This window comes from Lygodium microphyllum, chromosome 4 (genome assembly GCF_053477565.2).
Source record: "Lygodium microphyllum isolate KBCC chromosome 4, Lygodium_microphyllum_v1.1.10, whole genome shotgun sequence".
NCBI lineage: Eukaryota > Viridiplantae > Streptophyta > Polypodiopsida > Schizaeales > Lygodiaceae > Lygodium > Lygodium microphyllum.
Window position 1 is genome coordinate 126,389,413 of NC_141138.1, and position 18,141 is coordinate 126,407,553.

Consider the following 18,141-nt stretch of genomic DNA (forward strand, 5'->3'; position numbering starts at 1 on the left):
GCTTTCAGCCTCAACTCCTCCTCCATTAATAATGCACAAAACTCCTCAAAAGTCAAAGCTTGAGGTCTCACCTGAGTATTAAGGGCAGTTACTAGTCGATCAAACTTTTGTGGACAAATCCGAAGATACCTCCGAGCTAGCTCTTCGCTAGTCTTTTGTATCCCAGCGCCAGCCATCTGGTCGTGCAGATTCTTAATCCGAGTGATGAATGTTTCAACCGTCTCTCCTTCAGCAAACTTCTCCGCTGGTAGTTGATTCTCCAAGAGTTGAATCCTTGTTTGGTTTCATGTTTCATACTGACTCCTTAGTACATTCCAAGCATCTGACGCTTTGGTTGTATGCTGAATCAGAGTCAAAACACTGTCAGAACAGCTTGTAACTAAGGCACACAACGCATCTGCATTCCTTCGTTTCCAAGCTCGTAGAAGATGTGCATTCGGAGGAATCATTACACTAGGATTTGATGGGTCGGGGGTAGGCTGTGGTTCTGCGTCAGTCCCCAGCATAGTCTCTAGAAGCTCATACGAATCAAGGATAGTTGTAATTTTGAACTTCCACAAGGTGTATTTTGTACCATCTAACTTGCCTTCATTGAAGGTTGGTGGAGGAATCCTCAGTGTTTGAATAGCCGGTACAGCAGTACCACCTCCTGCACCGCTTCCTGATGCGCCAGAACGGCTTCCCGGAGTCGACATAGTTTCTCTTTGCTGTTGAAGCCTTTGCCTCTTGCAGGCTCTCCGATCTCTAGAGCCCCCGGGCTCTGATACCATGTAAAATATTACACGGCGCAACGAACAGAATCGGAGAAAGAGATAGAGAGTACACAACAGATAAGTGGAGAATCAGTAAATTCTTTAACTCCAAACAACTGATACAAAGATAGCTATGTCCACCTGTGCGCTTCCACTGTGTGAAGCTTAGATGGCGATCTAGACAGAAGATAGGTGAAGAGCTTAAGGCTAGCTAGAATAAGAACTTTGACTGGGTGAAAGATAAGTAAGTGATGGCTGCGAAGGGGTTTTGCTTTTATAGCTCGCCAAAAGCAAAACCCCACTAGTCGGCCAGGGAATATTCCAGGGAGTATTCCCTTTACCATCGGGCCGGGGGCGCTGCCCCCGGACCCCCGCTAGGGAGGCCAGCGACCCCACAATAGGGACCCCTTTTAACTCCCTTACACTGCAACTCGATGCAATGCGCCTCGAGTTGCTACCAGCTTAACCACTCCGTCTAACCCAAAGATTAGACCCACAACAGTCACCTTTTTGCCATCCGGTCACATAGACCTAATCTGATATACAAGTCAGGACTCCACCAATGTCCGGGCGCACACTTGGCTTCTCCTCATAATGGGGGCCTTACAACTTTGAGCACCATGGATCATTGGTAGCACCTAATGAGGGTGGGACATTGATCATATCTAACAACACCACCACCACTCAATTCTCCAATGTTGCTACCTAATGCAACAGATGACATTTCTCCTCTTTGCTGTTGAAGCCCTTGCCTCTCATGTACTCTTCACTCCTCAGAGCCTGTTGGGATTTGATACCATGTAGAAATGACAGGGTGCAATGTACAGAATTTGAGCAAGGAGTAGACAATACACAACAAATATGAGAAGAATAGAAACTTCTTTTATTTCAAACGAATCGATACAAATATGTCTTTGTCTATCTGTGCGCTTCCACAGTGAAGCTTAGATGGCAATCTAGACAAACGATAGGCGAAGAGCTAAAAGGTTGTTGGAAGAACTCCGATTGGGTGAAAGATACATTGACGATGGCTTTGTAGAGGTCTTTCTTTTATAGCCCGAAAAGGTAGGCTAGTCTGCTTGTCCTACCATATTATGAGCCTTCGCTAGTTGGCCAAGGAATATTTCCTTTATTGTCCCTTGTAACTCGATGTATTGTGCCTTGAGTTGCTACCAGTATAACTACTTTATTTAATCCAAAGGTAAGATCCACAAAGGTCACATTTTTTCCATCTGGTCACATAGATCTCATCTCATATACAAGTCACAACCCAACCAATGTCCACACACACACACGACTTCTCCTTTTAATGGGGGACCTTAGAACTTAGAGCACCATGGATTATCAGTGGCACCTTACGAGGAGGGTGGTGCTAGGAGAGGGGTCATACACCCACCAAATGGGGCCAAAAAAGAAGAAAGGCAGTAGCACTAGAGTGTATATCTAGAAGCCTTAAGTGTTTAGTAATGTGATTGAGTGGATAAGAGTCATTTGGCCACAACAACACTAGACACAACTTAGTATGATCAAAGTGATTGTAAATGGACTAAAATTGTGAGAGCTCCATAGAGTCCCTCATCGACTCAATGATAGGCCCACAACTAGGAGATGACATACCTATGTATTGCTAATACTCTCCAAGAGGATCTCATGCGTAGGAGCTGTCATATAGTTTGTCTTGTCGTATAATGCCCATTCATATAAGGAGGCCCTAGATGAAAGTATGTATGAATTGATTTTGCAAAAGCATATTTTTCTCCCGTTTCTGTGTGGGCAATGCATTGGTCAAAGTTTCTCTCAAATTTGAAACACTGGCCACTGTAAACTTGTCTTAGGTTTTGAAAGTCAAATGAAGAGGTAAAATATTGGACTTAAGTCTTAGCCAAATCATCTCTTAACTATTTAGCATTTTCGTACTTCCCTCTGGAAGGCTAGTCTCTATATCTCTTTGATTTTAAGTGGCATGCTCAATATGTTTACAATTATCGCCTCATCTGTACGTTGCTACTTGCAAGTGTGGCTGTCTTAGATTCCCTGCCAATTGCGTCGTATCTGTTGCCTCTGTCTTAGATTCCCTGCCAGTTGCGTCGTATCTGTTTCTCTTGCGCCAGTCCCTGCCGTACCTACTGTAGCCCTCTTGCTTGCGACTGACCTTGCTCCGCTCCTGCCCTTGCCGTCCGCAACACGGCTGGCGTCGCATTGCGAAAGTTGCCGCCACCTCCGTCGTACTGTCGCCTAGGCCCCCTCCTGCCTGGCACGTATGTGGCCACCCCGCCATGTTGGCCCCTTGCATCTATGCGGTCCTGCCCTCTTTACCCCCTTGGCTGCTGCTCCCCCTGCGAGCTGCCTCCTCCTCCTCCACCTTGAGACATACCACCGTTTTCGAAAACAACAACTTCCCTCTTTCCCTCCCCCCTTGCCCTCTTGCCTTTTCCCCTTGCTGCAACACCCCCCTTTGGTAGCACAATTGCGTGATAGGTAGGTTCTCAGCAGGGACACGCAATGGAAACTTCTGGTTAGACGCCGGTGCATTTTGCGAATGTCCCCCAATCAAACACCTTGAGCATCATCCTCTCTAAGGAACAACTCTTAGCCGTCCGTGCCACAGAGGTGGAGTTGAAAGAAACAACGATCTTTGGTCAGGTCGTTGGATAGTCCCCATCGAGGGCCCAGCTGTGGGATTGGCTCCACTCCATGCTGTGCATTGGCAGAGTGCAGATCTCGGAGGCAATCCTCATGGTTCAAGGGATCTTTATGGTTTGACTCACCTTTGCGGACGCAACTCATGAGTTAGCGGAGCGCTCACCCTATGCCTCCACGAAGGGGGTCATTTACATGGTTTCCTGGTACAGCGGCTTCACAACGGAGTTATTTGTGCTCCATCACAGTTTTCTCAGACATCAAGTCACTTTACTTTTCCCTGGATTGGCGGTAGAGTACCATCAAGTGGACGGTGATGGTTTTACACGGGTCCAGAGATGATAGAGAGGGAGACAATGGGGGGCCACAGCCCCCACTGTCACGGCAACAGAGAGCAGGAGAGCGAGCGACGGCCCCTCGACAAAGCACCCCTTGCCCCCCTTGCCCGCCCTACCTGGCAGAACCGCAATCCCCCACATCCACCACCCGCGCCACGGACTATCTCACTTGAGATTCCCCCCCCCCCCCCAAACCACAAAACACCCGCTACGTACCTCCAACCACCCCACCATCCCTCGATTTTCTTCCCCCCCACCACCTCCCTTGTCGAGCACCCCCTCTAATCTGCACCTGGTATAGGTGATTCCCCTCTAGACCCACCTCCCCTTCTCCCACAGGAGGTGATGAGTCACACTCGCCCACATCCTCCTCGCACTAGCAGCCTTGCCCTCCCCACACAGCCACCAGCTCATCTGCCCCTTCCGCGTGTCACACTTTCCCGAGATAGGTGTAGTTGTTACCATAGGAGTTTTTGCGCAAGGGCCCGTGGCCCTACCTGAGAGTTACGGAGGGTGGAGAGTTTCCACTACCTCTGGATGTGGGGATCTTTGTGGTTCCTAAGTCAAGGAGGGGCAAGGTCCATCTAGTAGCACCACCAGATAGACCAAACTACGCCTTTTTCCTTCAATCCTCTCACTCAGGGGATTGGACGACGACACAGATAGAGGAGAATGTGAAGAGTCAGGTGTGGCGGACCACATCTCCCAATGGATGGGAGGAGGACTACTAGCACTGTTTGCACAGTAGTGACCAGGTTGCATGATGGACATTAAATGGTGGGTTGGTGCCGAGGTCCCACACTTGAGCATTATCTTTGGAGTCCCTCCACAGTGGAGAGCTCCGATGGATGTGATCGAGGGGCCCCTGGCAGCACGGGTGGCCCGTTTCTACTAGTGTACAGAGTCATGACTCCTAGTATGGTTGATAGATGCATTGGTAGTACCACGTGGAGCATCTATCATCCCTATGGTCTGCTCGAGTTCCACCATGTGGCACTGGAGTTCGTCGTCCAGGCGTGCGGCAAAGCGTCTTCATTAGGAGCTTCCACACGGAACATATGCTTGGTCGATCAATCACAGGTTTCCCCATGAGTTTACACCTAGCGTCCTGGAATGTGAATAGTCTCCACTACAGTGGGGCAAGAGGTCCTAGGAAGTTGATTGTTTGGTAGGAGTTGCAGCTAGCCCTTGCGGGACGGATAGACATCCTACTTTTGCAGGAACATAAGCTTACCCCCGCCCAGGCCCATCGGGTAGGAAAGGTTTTTCTAGGTAGGTCACATACCTATTGGGAGTATGCCATCAGTGCCCAGGACAAGAGTGAAGGCGTATGCCCCTCTATTGGCCTGAGCCTTACCGCCTGCGTATGGGATCATGGGGCGATTGTGGCAGGGAGGGTTCTATGGGCCAGGTTGGATATTGGGGTTTCGTGCCTCGGAGTCCTTAATGTCTATGCCCTCATTGAGGTTAGGGTGCACAACAGTTTTGGATGGAGATTGCAGTAGGACTCCCAAAGGTGGACTCCTGGATTGTTAAAGGAGACTTCAACAACTTGGAGGCCTTAGAGGACCAGTAGGGTAGAGGCAGAAACTACCAGGGTATGGCTAGGGAGGAGCAAGAGTTATGGGAGGTCTTGCTACTTGCAATAGGAGCTCAGGATGCTTGGAGAGACCTAGCTTTCGACAAGAGGGAAAGGTCATTGGACTTCTTGTGGGGATACAGGCGGCTAGGCGGAGTCTTGTTGGGGCGGTTGGACAGGTTCTGTGTGGGGGAGTGGGGATGCTCTCGCAGAGGCCCGATAGGGCAGTTGGCTGGCACCACTCTGTTCGATCACTGCTTGGTCGTCCTGACACTTGATCCCCCAGCATCTTCCCTAGGTACACAATCCTGTTGGATCCCTGACACGATCTATAGGAGAGAGGAGGCGAAGAGACAGATTGAGCAGATTTGGACTAGGGAGTGGAGCAGGAGGGACCGGATCGCAAAGGAGATTGTAGAGGTCCTAGTCAAGTTGAGCAGTATCTGCCAGAAGGCAGCCCCACAGGCCATGCATCAGTGCTGGGAGGAGGAGAGAGCACTCCGGCGAGACCTAGCAGCCACATAGAGATTATTACAGGAGGCATTAGGGGATCCCATTCTCCACGCACAGGAGGTGCGCGCGCACGAGCAGCCATTGTCGGACTAGAGGACAAGCGCTCAGAGTTCTCATTCTGCACCTCAGTAGCCTTTTGAGAGCAGATACATTGCCGTCGGGATTAGTATAGGAGGATTTACTCTAGCCTAGACGAGGCGATGGAGATTGCCACCGACTACTACAGACGTCTTTTTCAACAGGAGATAGCCTTAGTCAGAGGACAACGTTTCAGACACAGGAGGTTCAGGATCACATCGTGTCCCTCGTCATAGAGGAGATCGGACACTCCCTCCTAGCCTCTTCACAGAGAAGGAATTAGAGAAGGCTTTCCACACACAGGACGAGCAGAAATGCTCGGGAGAGGATGGCATCTCTAAGGCCTTCGTCACCACCTTTTGAAAGGTAGTGAAGGACCCCTTACTGCTGGTCTTCTAGGAGATTTTCACTTCAGGTTGGATGCCAGGGAGTTTATCGGCAGGTCTAATCAATCTCCTCCCCAAAGGGGGAGACCGGTTGGAGTTATCCCAGTGGAGACCAATCACCTTGTTGCCAGTTGTCTACAAGGCACTGAGAAAGATGATTGGTAGGCAACTCCGCCTCGTGCTTCCAGGCATCATTCATGACACATAGACAGGCTTTGTCTAGGATAGGAGCATCCTAGACAATGTCTTTACCTTCTTTGAGGCGATAGAGTGGGCCCAACACAGTGGGCAGGGATTGGCTGTACTACTGGAATTTGAGAAAGCCTATGACAGGGTGGACTAGGACTTTTTGGAGGGCACCATGGAGAGGTTGGGCTTCTCCGAGGCATGGATCCATGGGGTCTCTGCACTCTACAGATTGGCTACCAGCAAGGTTCTCATAGGTGGTAGGAGAGGGAAGGAGTTTCGGCTGGAGAGATCGGTACGGCAAGGTTGCCCACTAGCCCTGTATTTGTTCCTACTCTTTGCAGAGGTGACTAGCCCTGTATTTGTTCCTACTCTTTGCAGAGGCGATGTCTCACTTCCTCAGATCACAAGTGAGTGGGTTACGCGGCCTTTGACTTCCAGTGAGAGAGGAGACGGAGCTATTAGTCTCAGAGTATGCAGATGATACAACACTTTGCATAGAGGACAATGAGTTGATACTGGAGAGAGTGAGACTAGCTCTCGAGGTGTTTTGTATTGTAGCAGGAGTGAAAATCAATTGGCAGAAGTTGTTTGTTTCCTTACAGGCCCAAGCTCTAGTACGGAGGGGCGTCCACTTGGGATTTAGATGGGTGTGCAGCGGGCAGACTGTTTGCTACCTAGGGTTCCAGGTGGGACTCGACATCACCTCCGCCCAGCAGTTTTGCCCAGTCCTCGACTCTGTTTGGAGGAAGTTGACCTATTGGAGTATTGCTCGCCTCTCCCTAGCGGGCCGAGCCCTGGTGGTCAACTAGGTCCTCCTAGCGATGGCTTGGTACATCGCCTCATGTTGGTGCTTCTCCTTGTCCTGTGTTGCTCAGCTTCTCCGCCTAGTGTGGAATTTCCTCTGGGTCAGGTCAGATGGTTTTAGGGACTCTCGAGCCGAGGTGGCGTGGGCGACCATCATCCGGCATCGGTCAGAGGGAGGACTTGGGATCATTGACCCAGAGTATTAGAGTATGGTCCTTTTGGGCAAGCTTGTAGTCTGCGGTCTCACACTTGGAGGGTAGACTTGGAAGGTCCTACTGTAGGAGGGTCTTCAGGAGTGCAGACCGAGGCTTGGCGGGGATTGGAGACTGTCCTTGAGATGGATCTTCATGACGGCCCAAATCACGCCCCCCAGATCCCCCTTCCTATGTAGCTTACTTCATGGTGGTAGGACCTTCGTAAGGTTGCTAGGAGAAGATAGATCGTCAACCGGTGATCTGAAATGCCCATGTCAGAGATTAGCAGGGTGTATAGATCAGCGAGTGTCCCCACATCCAGTGGGCTGGTTGGGAGGCCAGCCTGCCGGCTTGCACCTTCAGGACTTGACGGGAGGTATACAGGTTGATGGAGGAGGAGGTGTTGCAGCGAGCGTTAGATTGTTAGAGAGGGGTCGAGTTGAGGAGAAGGGAGATTGATGTAACAATACCTCAAGAGTGGCTTGGCCCCTCGGTACGAGAGCCGGTAGAGCTCGGGGAGGTATGGGCCGCTAAGCTTTCACAGACAGGTACCCCCCTATAGGTGGCCGGTAGAGTGGGCAACACTCCGCATGGGACTTTCTTCATTGTTCAGGAGGGGGGCGTTTGGCCCTTGACAGAGTGCATTATGATGAGGGGATAGCTGTCCTTTCGTGGAGGAGGATTTGGGTGTTGGGTCTTCAGGGGAAGACATGGCGATTGGACCCTATGTTTTCTACGAGGAGCTCTAGGAGTGGTGCCTCTGGATTTGGGAGGGCATACCACTTGATGAGCTGGAGTGGGATCCAAGAGAGTGGCTATGGCCGGCCATTGCAGTCACCAAGAAGCCATCGAGGTTCGTGGAGTACACAGCTAGGATTGGCAGGCACGTGTTGATGCAGGAGGACATGGACTGGGCGCCATCACGTAGCAGGTACTGGGGGGAGCACAACATCACGGATGCTTTTTGATGGACTTTCTTGCGTTGCCTATGGGACAGCTGGAGGTCGAGGAGGGTATCATATTTCGTATGGCTGGTGGCACATGGAGGCCTGGCGGTAGGGAGTTGGTTAGCCCAGATGCAGAAGGATGGAGGATGTAAACGCTGCACACAACAGCTTCTGGAAACTCCAAAGCATTGCCTCTGGTTGTGTGAGGCGGCGCAGCTAGTGTGGAGAGGAGCATGCCACATCCTCCGCTGCATAGCACCCAGCCTTGGATGTATCTCATGGGGAGCTTTCAGCTGGCAAGCAGTCAGCTAGGGCCACCACCTTTTGTATGGGGCTGGGATGCATGACACGATCTTCCTTATTGAGGCTAGGTCGTGCATAGTAGCCGGCTTGGAGGCTCTACCCACCCGCTAGGTACTGGAGCCCACAGCAGACCGCTCTGAGGTGTGGGAGATCGTAGGGAGTCTCACTAGATGGCATATTTGGAAGGCACGGTGTCAGGAGGTTTTCGGAGGAGAGAGACTTTCTGTACATGCGACTTTGGAAGAGCTTTGGACCTCCATCATCCACTCCCCTCTCGGCCGATGGGATGAGGGGCAAGGCGAGACTCGAGCTCGTCAAGAGCTCCGTCATTCACTCCCTTTGCGGCCGATGGGACCAGGAGGGCAAGTCTTGAGCTGGTCAGGAGCTCCATCTTCACTTCATGCGCACTTGGGGCTGTCGGGACTTGTTTTTCGTGATGTAGGCAGGCAGCCCAAATGGCGATACACCCCCCTACATGGCTTCTTGCCCCCATCCCCCCTAGACCGCCTTGAGAGGCCTGTATATTTGATATTTCTGTGACTCTGTATCAGCTCCAGCTAGTCTGTTGAGCAGGAGCACTTCTTTGTATTCAAGGTTTTTCAAAAAATGTGACTGTCTTGTATTTTCTTTTTCTAGCTACGGCTTAACCAGATGCTTACAAACTGATTGTAAACAGGGTCTGCATTAAAATCTTGAATCCTAAATAGCCCTCTGATAAACTTGTAGTGGTAACAGTGTCTTTCTTCAGTACCTTATCTTGCAAACAAAATATAACTGATCCCAGTTATGCATTTTCTGATTATGCTATGCATTTTCTTCAATCCCTATTGAATGTTGGTCATTTTGTGGAAAGTTAGTCCATTCTTTCTTCTTATTAGTACACATTTTATAGGTAGCAACATCTGTTCCTTATGCACATATACACATGAGAAATTGAAAGTATATGGACATAAGCCATAAACATGTTGGTACTGACTTGAAATGTTTACTACTTCTTGCAGGTGTTTTTTCAGCTGTTGATAGTGCGTCTGCTCGTCTTTATATAGATATGCGTTGTGTGACATTTCGTAGGCCCTTGATTGATGGCGGGAAATATGGTACGAAGGGAAGTGTCCAGGTGAAATTTATCTACTGCAAGCTTGCTGGCTACTATTTTGACAAAGTTAAGGTCATAAACTGATACATGTTTTTTGTTTTGGGTGAAGGTTTTTGTTCCTTTCCAATCAGAAATGTATGCCTCTTCTCGTGATCCCCCTGAATTCAAGGACAGTCCAATATGCACGCTAAGGAATTTTCCCTACACAATGGAGCACACTTTGCGATGGGCTGTTGAAACTTTTGAATCCCTTTTCAAGCAAAGACCTGAGGATGTCAATGCCTATTTGTCAAATAGGGACTTTCAAGAGTCAATCAAGAAGGGCATTCCTTCTACACGCCTCCCTATCCTTGAGACTCTTCATGATGCTCTTGTACAACATAAACCACTAAGGTATACCTTACAGCTTGTCTAGAATTAGTTTGCGACTTCTGTGATTTGGAAGACTTTTAATGCATGATTCTATGTATGATTGTCTGCGTCTTATGTTACTTATTTCATGCACACATGCATGCATCCAACATAGACCCCTCTTTCTGTTAAATCTATAAAAAAGCAAAAACAGGAGAAAAAAAGCAATAGGAATGTAAATGGAATTATCACTTCTAAGCAGCGGTTTCCATTTTTTTGGAGCGCTATTGTGCTTGCAACTGCTGCACAGAGAAGCAGGGTCACCTTCTAAGTAGTGATCTCCATCTTCCTTGAGCACCAATGTGTTGCAACTGCTGCATAGAGGACTCAATTGCATACAGAAGTCCAGACCACTGCTAGGAGTATGAATATATCATGGCTCAGCTTTGTTGACTTCTATCAAAGAGCATGAATGTAGTCACTTGATACAAGAATTCTCTGGATGATCTCCATGATCATGTGGACTGTGTTGAGAGTTCACCCATTGATGGAGCAGAGAAAGCCAGAGTCCTCTTGTTTGCTTTGTTGTCATCAATTTTAATTGTCAACATTGGGTAGCAGTCAGTGCAAATGTTGAATGCATTTCACCGTCTCCCAGGTCCAAGCTCAGGCTTTGATTCCAACTGTGGGATCCTATTTATTTATCATTCACATACAATCCGCACATGGAACATAGTGCATGCAAGAGCATAGGATAGAGATTATTGCTGCATGTTTAGGGGGAAGAGCAAAAGACTAGCCCAAAGGTAGAAGTGGAAGGAGAAGCTTGAGAGATGGGAGATATAGAGCCGAATGTGTACACAGATGGTTGGTGGAGAGAGGCTGGAGCCAATCCCCTGTTTTTATGGAAAAATGTGAAGGGATCTACATTTATGAAACCAGAAAAATACCAATAACATCTTGAAGTATTTTCATGCATAGTTGATGAGTGTTGGCGATTACGTTGTAGAATTGATCCTCATTTATGTAATACAAGACCTTATGCTTCACGATCTATGCCATTGCTTCATGTTACATACCTAGAAATATGTGGCAGGTGAGTAGTCAAGTTAGATGCTGTCATGTTTCTATGACAAAAATTCTTGGATATGGCTATCACAAATATTATCACCAAGCATGGTTGCATTCCTTTAGTAGACGGATCCATATAGTATGTTTTGTGCAATCTGATCGGACACGTTGTTGGAGGGGTTTTTGTCGAAAGGTTGTATCCACCGGGGATCAGAGATAGAAGAAAGTAGAGATAGGAGATGGAAGAGAAAAAAAAGAATAGACATGAGGTAAACACGGTAAAGACAAAGCACAATGAGTCGAATCAATATGTATTGACAGAATATGAAATCCCTTGTCTGGCACTACTCAGAAGCAATCTCCATGTATTAGATCTCTTGGAGCTCCTTCGTAGACAAAAAACTTGGCTTCTTCTCTGCTGCCCAAAACCCAAATTTGATGGCTCCGTTGGCTCCGAAAAGAGGGTAAAACTCCAAGGACGGCCGGTCAAGAATCTCCGAGTTCACACCTTTTTCTTCTAGTTCAAATTACTGTTTTTTGCTTGTCCATTGCGATCGCGTACACGATTTCGCCCATTTTGCTTTTTTATGAAAAATCCAAAACTGATGGAAAAAGCAATTTGCTTTTTGCATGCCATCCTAATCTAGATGTTTTCTTAGCTTTTTAGGATATTTACAAAAATTAATATCCAAAATATAAAAAATAGGCTAATTGTTTTCAAAAATCTAGTATTTTTGGGCCATCCATGCTACGCACACTAGCACTAATGACTAAGATAACATTGAATCTCTAGATCAATAAGAAAGTCGGATGATGATGCACTTCAGAGTTTTTCACACCGTGTCCGCGTAGTGGCACGACATCCATCCCCTCTGAAATTGCACGTCCTTTGGTATGTACCAAAATCCTAGTTGTCACCAGATTTTAAGTTCTCCTCATCATCTACAACCATATCCTTTGCTACTTCATCTTTCATATCTTTGTGGCTAGCCCTTGTATCATGGCTACTATTTTCTTCCAATTTTGGCAACTCATAGGCAGTAGATTTCCGTCTCTTGAATAATTTGATTCTTTTCCCTGCTACTGGAAGTTTTATGGCTGTCCCATCCAACTCATTTAATGCGTAAGTAGCATTATCAAACACCTGTCTTACCACATAGGGTCCAAACCATTTTTTGGAAACTTTACGCCTAGCACTATGCTGGTTGTCTAAACTGCTATCATAAACCAATAACCAATCCCCATCTTGTATGGTTCGTGGCCTCAATCTATGTTTTTTGTCAAACAGTTTCTTGTTCTGTATCCTTGCTGCCTTTAATTTTGCAACTGTTGTCTCTATGCCTTTTGACTTTCTTTCCAATTGTCTAATGTGCAAGGCCAACAACTCTGGATTCAACTCCTCTTCCCAAGGTAGCACACTCCATGTGAGTGTCATCTCTTCTATCGGCATGATAGGTTTTTGACCATACATCAATTCAACAGGCATATCTTGTAATGGCACTATGAGTTCTGTCAACCCACAAAGTATAAGGGAGCAATCGTAGCTACTCTTTTACCTTCTCTCCATATGCTTTTGCCAATGCCTTCACAATAGGTGGATGACCTCTTTCACTTTTGCCATTTCCTTCAGGATTATAAGCTGAAGTTAAAGCAAGCTTTATCCTTAACTATGCAAAGAAATCATGAGCTTTATTTGCATCCAGCTGACCCGTATCTGCTTTAAGTTTTCCCACACAACCATACCGACAAAAGATCTCTTCTAAGAAAAAAGTACACACTGCATTTGTTGTCTTAGTACGTAGAGCTCTCTCTTCTACTTGATTAGTCAAGACTTCACGAGTAAGTACAAGATATCTCATTTGCCAAAGACTTGTAGGCATCGTGACTAAATCCACCACCCACTTAAAATGAAGAGACATTGGATATGTGGGCTGCAATCCATTTCGATGTCTCACAGATGAATACATTTGACATGTCCTACATGTTTCCACAAAGTGAGCAACATCCTTATATATATCCTACCACCAATATCTTTTTTTCAATCTTTGCAAAAGTACCCCAAACACCTCTATAGCCAGTCCACAAGCTTTCATGAAATTCTTGCATAACATTTACTTGTGAAGCTCTGTCATTCAAAACTCGCAATGTTATACCCTGTTTATTTTTAGCATGTTTCCATAAGTATCTATCTTTTAAGAAAAACCCATAGGCTTTCCTCTTGATCTTCTTAAACTCTTCATCTGACCATTTGTCTCTCTTTGTTGATGTACTAAGTTATTGACCAATTCTCAGCCATTCTCCTACATATTTGTCTTTCAAAAACACTTCTATACAAGATACCAAACATCTAAAGTGTCTTCTCTTTGCTGTATAAGCTTTTATTAGTGTTGTGGCAACTCCTTGCATTGCTAAATTCACTCTTATAATATCATTTTCAGCTGCAAGAAAGTCATCTTCTTCCTCCTCATCCATCATCCCATCTTAATTCTCATAGCGTGTTCGAGATAATATGTCTGCCGGTTATCTCTTCTTGCAATATTCTGAAATTCAGGGTTCAAAGATTTGATGTATGCAATCCACTGGAGCATAGCAATGTTCGAGGTAGTGCAACTAGATATCATACCTAATACCGGCAAACAATTGGTCTCAATGACTACACAAGCACCCATAAAATATTGCTTATCACATTTAAGTGTTATCACAATTTCCCATAATTCTCTTTTTATCTGTGGATACCTTCTTTGTCGTTTAGTCAATACTTGAGCACCAAAGCGAATTGCATATCTTTGCCCTTATAGTCTTGCCCAATTGCTCATTCAATCCCAATTGGGCTTGTATCAACAATAATAATGATAGGCTTTCCATGTGAATAATCAGCTTTTCTCAACGTAGAAGCATATTTCAAGAGTTGCTTCAATTTCTTCATTGCTTTCTGATGCTTCCTTTTCCAGTGAAACCTTTGACCTTTCCTTAAGAGCTGATATAGAGCGTCAGTTACACGTGCAAAGTGAGGGATCTAAATTAAATAGAACACACATGCTCCTAAGAATCTATGCAGGTCTGATACATTCGTGCATATATCTTGCATTCTATTAATCCCATCTATTTTTGCTGGTGATGGTCTTTGACCATAGGGCCCTCACATATGCCCAACAATCAAAACCTTGTCAACTCCAAAGACAGACTTTTGTCCAGAAATAGTTAAATGCACATCTTCTAGACGCATCAAAATCCTTTCACAATCCACAACATGGTCTGCAACAAACTGTCTATACCCATGAGTATCCATCTCTTCATTCTTTTCATCCATTGCACACCCTTTGATTGGAACAAGAAGGGCATTGTCAATTGTGGTATAAAATCCCTGAGTACTCTATTCATGGCATTTGTCATGTGTTCCATTGAGTTTGTTGCACCTTGCGGGAGAGTACACATCTATACTAACCCCAAGGGAGTCTTCATGGTTGTGATATCTTTGTTTTCGAACTGCAAGCTGAAACTGATCATACCCCGAGTAAAGATCACCCAATGAATAGATTGCTTTGTCTGCAAAAGCCTCTACAAATTCATCAACCATAGGACGTGCACCCACATTTCTTATGGTCACTTCATTGACCTGTTGCATGTCTTGAATAAATCTCAAAGCCCCGTTCTTTTTGGGCATAGTAAATTAACGATTTGAGTACAGGGCTGAAGAGGGCTCCAAGATCTTCATGCGAATCTTTTCATTTAGCAAATCCGTGGGTTTTGGCAAGTAAGCTTTAGGCACTAGAATAGGCCTCAAGTTCCATGGTACATGTGGCACAATAAATATTACCATAGAAGAGAGAACATTTGGATCCACACAACCTATTTCAGTTGGCTGAAATGCAAATGCCTTTCCATGCCTAGCCAACATCTTCATAAAACAGTCTCTTTCAGTAGGCAAAAGAAACCCTTTTGCACCATTTTTCAATTATTGTATTGTGTCAGATGTAAACTGGTGACCTATATCTTTAGGATCCCGTAAGCTTGACTGCCTTGACACTTTTTCATATAGGTCCTCACTTTCTGGTGGAAGCGGCAAAGCAATTGGTTTCACCTTTTTGTCAATTGTCTTATACATTGTCTCTACAAGTGCTTCAGCCCATTGTAATCCTTCCTGTTGAGCAAACAATGCTATAACATCATACATGTCCAAAGAACATACTGACAACACTTTGTTTTCAACCTCATTTTTTGCATGTATAGTTGCTGAAATTTCAGCCATAGTGTCATTAATATTTAGCCCATAAAAGATGCCTGAAATGCCTTCATTTTCAGCTAAGTCCCAATGCTCTTAGTTCCTTAGTAACCCGTTTCATAGATATGTGTGCAGCCTTGCACATAGCTTCTGTAGGCTTAAACCAACATGAACTGTTTGTTGTAAACTGAGAATAACCAATAGTAAATACATGATTCATTCCATCAAGACGTGAGTACATCCTTTGAATAGCACTATTGTAGCCCTGCATTACAACAGTGCTTAATGAAAATCTAGGTCTTTGAATTTCCTTGCATTTGGAGGCAAAGGAGACTCTCGAAGCGTATCTTGATTTCTAGGATGATTAACAGAAACAATAAGAAATTGGATTGCTTTCCTCCCATCCTTGCTTTTGACTCTTGCATAAGCAGAACCATCATTAAGCACCTTTGTTTCCATATGCAGTCCTGTGATATAGGGCTGTTTCAAAATCACTGCATATGAGGAATTATCTTGCACAAAGAAGTGTTGCTCTTCTTGTACATTACCAATTGTCACTTTTACATTAGGATATGCAGCATAGAGCTCTCTTGAAGAATTATTTGCAGCCCTCATACGCCAACCATGATCAGTGTCCATAGGCCATGCCTCATTCTTATACAATCTACGCTCAATGATATTAATCTCAAACCCATGGTCAAGCAAACCAACACAAGGAGTTTCACATTTCCCTATTTTCACTACTGTTTCAGTGGTAGCCCTAGCCCAATGATTTCTTGTGTAATGAATTCGAGGAATAATTCCTAGAGTCTCTTCTCCATATTGTTGCATCTGCCTTACTCCACCATACATATTGCTACAAGACAATGCATTTTCAGCCACTTTCTTATCTTTTCCACATGCTGTCCATTGATTAGTAGCATCTTGCATAGATAATCAAATACTTACTTCATACCCATATTTAGCCCGAATACCCAACAAACCAGTTTCCTCTTCAAATTGCAGCAATACACTAGTGGTATTACCAAGAAACTGATGCTTTCTTTTAATTATGTCAATGATTTTATCATGAAATTCTCGCTTCCATCACCTCCAGGGTCAGCCAGCCTTCGTTTTCAGCATTCCAAGCCCTAACACTCTCAGATTCTTTTTCAGCCTGTTGGTTCCATTAGCCTGTGCACAGCTTCCAGCCTCTGATTGGTGGTACATTGCTATGTTTACAAGTTTCCAGCCTCCAGACTACTGCTTTTTGGTGACCATCCTACTGCCATTCACTATTCATCACTCCTACACTCCGATTGGTGGTCACAGACTTGGGATCCGTCTTCGGTGGATGTCACACTCGAACATTGCTCTGCCCTTGAGCACATTGTACACTCTTACATTCATTTACAACATTCATTCACTTCAGAGTTGTGTTCTCTCTCTCCCTTCTTTGTTTGTGTTTGAGTTTAGAGTTTTGCATTTAGGGTTTAAGTTTTTGAGTGTGTCTGTGTCTGTCTCTTTGTGTTTCTATTGTGGTCGTACACTCTGTGTGTCCTCAGTGCAAATCCTAGCAGTTTCCTTCACATAGTATCAGAGCTGGTGCTCTTGTAAAGAGTATCCTATGGATATTGTGGAGAGCTAGTCTTTGTGCGAGGCATACAATACGACTCGTAACCGAATCACGATGTCCTAGACACCTTCTTTTCAAGTTCCTATGATATCTTATTAGGCTTTTCCATCATTGGAGGCTTTGAGACAACATTATGGACTCGGTGAGGAGGACGACACTTCACCTTCACTAGATTTCACTAACATGACAGAGGAGGACTTTAAGGAGTACTATCGCAATAAGTATGGTGATGTTTATATCCCTTCTACTAATTTTGCTACCACATCCAGACCGGTTGGTGAGGTTGGCCACCTCTCCGATCATGGAGGACATATGGCATTCAAAACATCTGGCGATCCGTCTCCGCTCCTAGCACCTTTTCCTTCTCCGCTCCATTCTCTACCTCTTTGCACCATGGTACTTCGTTAGGGGGAATGCCACCCTTTAACACAATGCCTCTCACCTTTTAGCACATGAGCACACCCATAACTCGTGGGACGACTATGATGGGCATCCCCCTCACTATCCCCAGCTTCACATCTCTTATGATCACTCATACGCAGGGGTTTCCATCCTCAGCTTATGGTGCGTCTTCACACTCTCCTTGGGTTACACCTACATAGGGATTCCCATCTTCTGCTCATCGTGTTTCCGTCCCACCTCCTTGGGTTCTGCATGTGGCTACCATGCCCATGCTTAGTCAACCTATCCCTATCTATGGATTCACCTTGCACACTACACGCATGCCTAGTGGGCACTCTGGGGCCCATTTTCAAGTGTACTTCACTTCCCCATTCTATCCACACTACTCTTTTTCACACTATCCATCTCTGAGCACTACCACTCCTTTTGCAATGGCCAAGAATGCCTTCACGGATAAGACGTGTTTTAACGGGTCAAATTTCACCACTTCGTCTAATTTCATGCAACAAGTGCTTGAGTCTCAGGGTCTTTGGGACCTCGTCATTGGTCTAGAGCCTATGCCGGACCCTCGACTAGCTCATGCTGATTACATCCGTCAATGGAGAGTCCGCAATGCCACATCCAATGTTAAGCTGATTTAGGGATTGCTTCTTGAGTTTCA

The 18,141-nt window shown here is 45.7% G+C and overlaps 1 protein-coding gene across 3 annotated transcripts in view; it reads left to right on the plus strand.

Annotated features, from left to right (window-relative positions):
* LOC148037595 (uncharacterized) overlaps positions 1-18,141 on the plus strand; it is a 151,554-nt gene that overhangs the window by 95,437 nt on the left and 37,976 nt on the right. For 2 of the 3 annotated variants that reach the window (XM_087676545.1, XM_087676544.1), the window contains exons 4-5: positions 9,725-9,840; positions 9,929-10,212. In XM_087676545.1, the coding sequence (XP_087532671.1) occupies positions 9,725-9,840; positions 9,929-10,212 (400 nt within the window). The remainder of the gene's footprint in view (positions 1-9,724; positions 9,841-9,928; positions 10,213-18,141) is intronic. The other variant, XM_087676546.1, reaches the window with a different exon arrangement.